This window comes from Hibiscus syriacus, unplaced genomic scaffold (genome assembly GCF_006381635.1).
Source record: "Hibiscus syriacus cultivar Baekdansim isolate YM2019G1 unplaced genomic scaffold, ASM638163v2 tig00116997_pilon, whole genome shotgun sequence".
NCBI lineage: Eukaryota > Viridiplantae > Streptophyta > Magnoliopsida > Malvales > Malvaceae > Hibiscus > Hibiscus syriacus.
Genome location: NW_024063513.1, coordinates 431,638 through 438,429, shown reverse-complemented (window position 1 = coordinate 438,429; position 6,792 = coordinate 431,638). Strand labels below are relative to the sequence as shown.

The 6,792-nt window shown below is 37.7% G+C and overlaps 2 protein-coding genes across 2 annotated transcripts; one reads left to right on the top strand and one right to left on the bottom strand.

The window, feature by feature from the left end:
* Positions 1–227: 227 nt before the first annotated feature.
* LOC120194396 (NADP-dependent glyceraldehyde-3-phosphate dehydrogenase-like) lies at positions 228–3,583 on the bottom strand. The gene is made up of 9 exons (XM_039196708.1): positions 3,239–3,583; positions 2,885–3,078; positions 2,681–2,809; positions 1,838–1,957; positions 1,562–1,698; positions 1,277–1,432; positions 775–1,153; positions 574–690; positions 228–484 (listed from the first exon to the last, which is right to left on the bottom strand). Exons 1-9 carry the CDS (start codon positions 3,384–3,386, stop codon positions 371–373), a joined length of 1,494 nt encoding a protein of 497 aa, XP_039052639.1. The 5' UTR covers positions 3,387–3,583; the 3' UTR covers positions 228–370.
* Positions 3,584–3,994: 411 nt separating this feature from the next.
* Positions 3,995–6,294, top strand: LOC120194055 (stromal cell-derived factor 2-like protein). Its single transcript, XM_039196459.1, has 6 exons — positions 3,995–4,389; positions 4,473–4,613; positions 5,070–5,210; positions 5,487–5,536; positions 5,624–5,753; positions 6,051–6,294. Exons 1-6 carry the CDS (start codon positions 4,276–4,278, stop codon positions 6,132–6,134), a joined length of 660 nt encoding a protein of 219 aa, XP_039052390.1. The 5' UTR covers positions 3,995–4,275; the 3' UTR covers positions 6,135–6,294.
* The last annotated feature ends 498 nt before the right edge of the window (positions 6,295–6,792 follow it).

Here is a 6,792-nt window from a genome sequence, read left to right as displayed (position 1 = left end):
TAGTAAAATAAACATACCCTACGAATCAATATATAAATTCTACGCGAAAGTAATGATATTCTCTCTCCTCCTCTTCTTTAACTACTAATTTTTTTTTCATCTCTTCACTCATTATAAATATTATCAATCCTAGCCATTCAAACCATAATAATCTCCTCTTATTTTCATCAACAATTGATATAATTGACATGAAACATATTCTGATAGAAAGAAAATTCATCAAGATAAACTCCTCAAAACAATCCTCATTATAAACTTATTGAATGTCTACCCATATCAATTGGAGAAATTATTGAAGGATTGTACTACCGGTACACATAACATGATGACGATGAGTGATGACTCATGCAAGTTTGGCTCATAAGATTCATCAACCCATTGTGTAAGAAGGTGTTGGCAAGTTAATCACGGTGGTCTTGATCTTCGTCATCATATTGATACTGTTGGTGATTCCTTGGGATCCAATGCCACTATCTTTAAGACCCTGCAACAACTCAATGGTGTTGAGCTTAACCATCAGAAATGGCAACTACTTTGAGAGTTTGCATCGGGAATGCGGTAAAATAAAATCACCTGGAACGGGAAATGGTCGGGTCCCCGAGCCGGAGCTGAGTTAATCTGAACTGTACCAGTCTCCATCGCATCACTGATCAAGATTGCTTTGTTTATATCTCTTGTAAAGACACAGCCCTGCAATCACATTTAGTCTTGAAGAACTTGAAGTGGAAGTCTAAGCGTTTAGTATACTGTTAAAGAACGATTAAGTTGTTGTACCTGCAGGCCGAAATTGCTAGCGTTACAATGATGAATTCCTTCTTCAACTGAGGTAATTCTTATAACAGGCAACACGGGACCAAATGGCTCCTCCCAAGCTATTCGCATATCGGGACGAACATTGTCTAATAACAATGGCCATATAAGGTTGCCCTCTCTCCTGTACTCTTGACAAAATGTAGCCCCTTTCTGTTTGGCATCCATTACCAATCCTTCAATGAAATTAGCAGAGGATTCTGTGACAACTGGAGTGATGTCACAATCGTCTTCTGGTGGCCCGACAGTCAGTTTCACGACTTTAGCTTTAACTTTATCGACGAGAGCATTAGCCACGGATTCCATGACCAGCACAACCTTCACGGCTGTGCACCTTTGACCACTGAAACATGACAAAGGAAGTTTTTAAATAACAACACATTATGCTAATTGCAGTTATTTGACCAGAAATAGATCAACCGTGACATAAAGTCGAAATGAAAAGACATTGAACGATTTCTATTACCTGTAAGAAAAGCCTCCTTTCACGATGTTAGAAGCTGCCAAATCCAAATCAGCATCCTCGAGAATGATACAAGCATCCTTTCCACCCAATTCCATCTGAAGAGGGATCATGCCCGCTTTCTTTGAAATTGCAATTCCAGTGTCCCCACCAGTGAAGCTGAATAAGTGTTCATGTTAGTAGACAAACCACAAGATCACTACTCTGATTTATATCATGTGCAGATACAGAATACCGTGTTGGCAAACTTATATGGAGGACATCATATCAAGGTAATTAAGATAATACCTAATACAGTTGACTATTGGGTGCATTGTAAGGAAGTCACCGATCTCCGAACCTTTGCCACTAACACAGCTAATTAGACCTTTTGGGAAACCAGCTAAATGAAAGCAGTGGACCATGTGAAGTGCAGCTACAGCACCCTGCAAGTTAAGAGAACCTTGTCCGGATATGTCCATTATATATAAGAATCACGATTTATAGTATATGAAATGCATCCTTGACTAATCTTTTTGCAACGCAAACAAGATATATAAGAATCAGAAAGGGTTGGAGCTAAACCTGGGTTGGAGGCTTGAGTACAATAGAATTTCCAGCAATAAGTGCAGGAGCAATCTTTGAAACGGCGAGATTGACGGGATAGTTGAAGGGTGGAATAGCTAAAATGACCCCTAGAGGTATCTGCATGTGAAAATAAGAAAGGAATATAGAATTCGAAGTTAGGTTCCTCAAAAATCAAAATCAAGTAATAAACAGGGCTTCTTTAATATGAGCTACAAGGGAGCATAAGAATTGATAAGAACACAGACCAGTTCATTTTATGTCTGATGTATTTTAGGACAAATACGGAATTTGCAGCATTAAATTCTATAGAACGATCATCATTGGAGGAGTCCCTATTCAAGACTAATTCCATCACTAGCCAGCGTAGACTAATTTTATAAACAATGATCAATAAAATGTTTGGTCAGTCTGAACATATTTATATTGAACCGTTGTTCATACCATTTAACATAAACAGCAGCCATGCCGCCCGTCGTTCATCGTTCAGTATTCATCTTAAGGCTTATGAATATGAGGAAACACATAAGAACATCTTAGGTTAAATGAGCATCAGATAAGAACAAAATAGAATTATAATATGCAAAAAGGACAGCAACACCCAATTTACCAACTGGCTACTGCATCTGCTGACATATACACACACATGCAAGGATCATGCTACACTTGTCCACAGAAAACAATCGGCACTATATTAAAATTTCTTTTAAAAATATATATTTTGTCGAGTTAGTCAATGACTCTTTGGATATCCCATAACCATATATATATAATACCACTGAAAATATTGAAAAACCATTGCTCAAAGCAACACGGCTAATTTGAAAACAATGGGCAAATTACCTTAGAAGTGAGACAGTATTTGGTCCTTTCGTTCCCTGGAAAACTATCAGATACCAGAAATTTCCCTTCACCTAGTATCCTGACCCCTTCTTCAGCACAGTATGAAACCAGATCCCCAGACCTTACAGCCTATTTAAAATTTAAATTAAATGCCCACAAAAATTTCAGCATAGGAAAAAAGATGGAAATTGTGTTTAAACTCACTTCAGTCACAGCATCCTTTGCCGGTTTTGCAATCTCTTTGACAAGGCAATCTGCAATGGCGACCTTGTGCTCTTTCAAGAGAGCAGCTGCTTTATGAAGCAACTCTGCTCTTTTCCAAAGCGGGGTTTTAGCCCATGACTTTTGGGCAGTTTTAGCTTCATCCATCAGCTTGTCTACCTCTTGCTGAGTACACGCTGTTCCAAACAATTAGAAAAAGAATACATTAAAGAATCAAAGACCATGCATAAAAAAAACACTAATTGAAGTCTTTAAGATATGTAATGATCATCCATAGCTTTAAAAAAACAAGAAAAAAGAGTGATCATCAGTGAACTAACAAGAAAATAGTAATACCTTGGACTTTGAATTGAGGCTGTCTAGTGGTTGGGTTGATGATTGCCACAGACTTCCCTGAAGATGATTTCTTCCACTCCCCATATGAGTAGTACTTGAACGCACCATCTTCATCAACTAGCTCAGCAAACACAGCAGTTCCTGCCATTATTATTGCTCTAAATCAAGCTCTCTTCCGATCTTTGCAGTAGGAAAACAAAAGGCTAAACAGAGATGACTGTTTCTAGTGTAAACTTGGGAGTTTGATCCGTCTTAAGTCGAAGTCAGCCGGTTTAGGTGGCAAAAAATTGACCCATTTGGTTCTCCAGACGCTTCAACACAATTGGTTCTGGAAAATTAAATAAATCGTCATTTTAAGTTTTGACAGAATGTACCATAGTAGATTCTGACGTTATCTATTCTTGTAACTTTGCGTGCAGTTAACGTTGAATGTTTGTAATAATGAGGCCGGGGATCCATTTTGAACTCGGCACTTTTGTTGAAAAGCAAAGCTCAAACACAAAAACGGCCCGAAGGAATGGTTAACTAAAACCGGAACAATACGCATCGGTTTCTTAGCAGTTTTCTCGAAGATCCGGTTCCACCCAAAAGACAAGATTCTCATGTCAAGTCAATTGTTAACAAAAAAAAATTCCACCCAACCAAAACCCTCCACATCATTATTTCTCCACATGTCACCTTTTCTATTGGATAGAATCATGTCACTGCAACGTGTCAATCGTCAATGAAATGATCCCGCGTCATACTTCTCTATTTCTCTTCCCTCCTCGATCGCGCGCTGCTAGCCAGATCCGTTAAAAAGCGATTTCGCTGGACAAATCGGATAAATTCCCGTTAGATCTGAAAGAATATCATCCACCGTGGCGACGTCGGTGCCGCAAGACGTCCGTCGTAGAAAACCGTCTCTGTCTCCGTCGTCGTCGTCATCGTCAAGTTCAGGTCCGAGCACCGTAGAACAGAGAGAACATTTTAGAAAGAGTACAGAGGTTGATTATCCATTTTGGCAACAGAATTGGTTCATTGGATTGCTGTTCTTGATGGCGATCGGGTTCTTTGGTCTTGCTCTCTTCCTCTTCCTCACTTTTGATTTCGATCAAGGTTCTCCTTCCTCCGCCTCCGCTTCCTCCTCCCCTCCATCCCAGAACGTCGAGGTTTTAAACATCCTTTTTCACTTATATCAATTTACCCCCTTATTCCTTGTTTGATATATTATTAATTTTAATAAACGGAACAGGTTACTTATGGGACGGTTTTAAAGCTGATGCACGAGAAAACAAAATTTAGGCTTCATTCACACGATGTACCGTACGGCTCTGGAAGTGGACAGCAATCTGTCACCGGTTTTCCTAATGTAGATGATTCCAACAGCTACTGGGTACTCTCTCTTTGTCTTACCTGCTCGATCTTCTTAACTAGTTTCTGAATTGGAGCGTTTGTTTGTTGTTGCTTTAACTACATTACGCAATAAAAGTCTTTTTCAATGGTTAAATCTAATGGATCAATGAACTTTTCCAAGTTTATGGTAAACATTTTTGTTTGTGTCAAATATTTGTTAGTTAACCATATGAATGTGATGATATTATGGTGTCCTTCGCGTAGAATAATTATTTATATTGTTCAAGAACAAGAAATTCTTCCTTTACTATATACGAATTGGTTAGTGCCTTTTTCTTTTCCTAAATATATTTTTTTATGGTGATTGAGATAATTTTGAAAGGTGAACAAGTTTGGCAGAGTTTGGTTTTTAGTCCTTTTTACAGCGCAATTCTCATTTAATAGTGTCATAATAGCATTTTTCATCATCCAATTTCATTTGAGCTATGCTTTGCAGATTGTTAGGCCTACATCTGACACGTCTGCTAAGCAAGGAAACACCATCCCCAATGGGGCAATTATTAGATTGCAACATATGAAGACTAGGAAATGGCTGCATAGCCACTTGCATGCATCCCCTATATCAGGAAATCTCGAGGTTAGTATTTTTCACATTATAGACACCCGTTTTTGTCCGGGTCTAAAAAATTGTTTTTTAAACTTAATTGTTTATCAAAAATATGGTTATGACACACATGTTTCAGCAGCCAATCATAACTTGAATTCTAACAAATTTTGTCAATTTTTTTAGCTAACCTTCATTGATGTTAGAACATTGTGATGCGCTTCTAGACCTGTTAAAAATTTTATTTTGAAATTCTCTCTTTTTTTCACTGAGACTTACTGATGATTACTCTCTCAATATGGGGTATAGGTCAGCTGCTTTGGAGGAGAATCAGAATCGGATACCGGCGATTATTGGAGGTGAGGTCTAAAATGTTCTTTTGTCAAAGTTACGTGTATCTTTCTTGGTTATATATTTTGCTGGTGCTTCATTATTGTTCCTCTCAGGCTCATAATTGAGGGAAGTGAGAAGACTTGGAAGCAAGACCAAAGGATTCGGCTTCAACACGTCGACACTGGTGGCTACCTGCATAGTCACAACAAGAAATACTCCAGAATAGCTGGTGGTCAGCAAGAGGTGGGAATGGAAATATATCATAATTGATAATTATTTTTATATTGTTACCTGGACATTTCTTTATTTTAAATTCCATTCTAAGGAATATATTTGTCTTCCATTATGTTTAACAATACTAGTATTCAATACTTGCTAGCTAATCATTGAGTGTGAAAGCCTACTTTTATTGCTTTCTAAACATGAACCTCCGTTAATAAATTGTTAAGGGTGAAGGAGCTGGAAATTATATGTACTACTGAAGTTTATTCTGCCCTTGTTACTAGTTGTTATGTTAACCATTTCCACCTAATTGTGTAGGTTTGTAGCGTTAGGGAAAAGCGAGCGGATAATGTATGGTTGGCTGCTGAGGGTGTGTACCTCCCCATTAATGAAAGCACATAATTATACATGTTTAAGAGATCACCACTATGTTTAGCGGGTGCATGGATTTTGGATTTGTTGGTGAGTAGTGCCCGTTTACCGAATCAGTGTTATATTTTTCAGAACAACTTTCTCTGCCGAATACTCTATTTTGCATGTTATTGTACCTTGAGACTGTACTAATCAGATGGTGTCCTTCTAATGATTGATGAATTCTTTTTTCCCACTAAAAAGCAACTTCTTTTTCCTCCGTTTATATATATTTCTTGTAGAATAAGAAAAGGATGATAATAACAAGAATGTGAGGTAGAGTTGAGATTTGTGGTTCTTGAAAGGCTTGCAGCGTAGTTAACAACAATTTGAAAGTTTTACATGTTGTGCTGTTGGACACAATCTACTGTTGACATTTACATTTGTAGTTGATAAATAGCTTTACATTCCCATTTATAATTTTTTGGGTTTTTTTAGGAGTTCAATTTGCTTTACCATTAAGTGTTGGCCGTTTACATTGCTCTAAAATAGCTTAAGCCAACAGTAAGAGTTTCCACAGTTGCATCATATACAGATTCAACCATATTCTAAAAAGCGACTATTTGCTAAACCGTACAAAAAACCATAGTATGCATTCAACCTTAAATGAGGGTCAAGTAAACCAACTATTTAGATTTCACTGATCCCT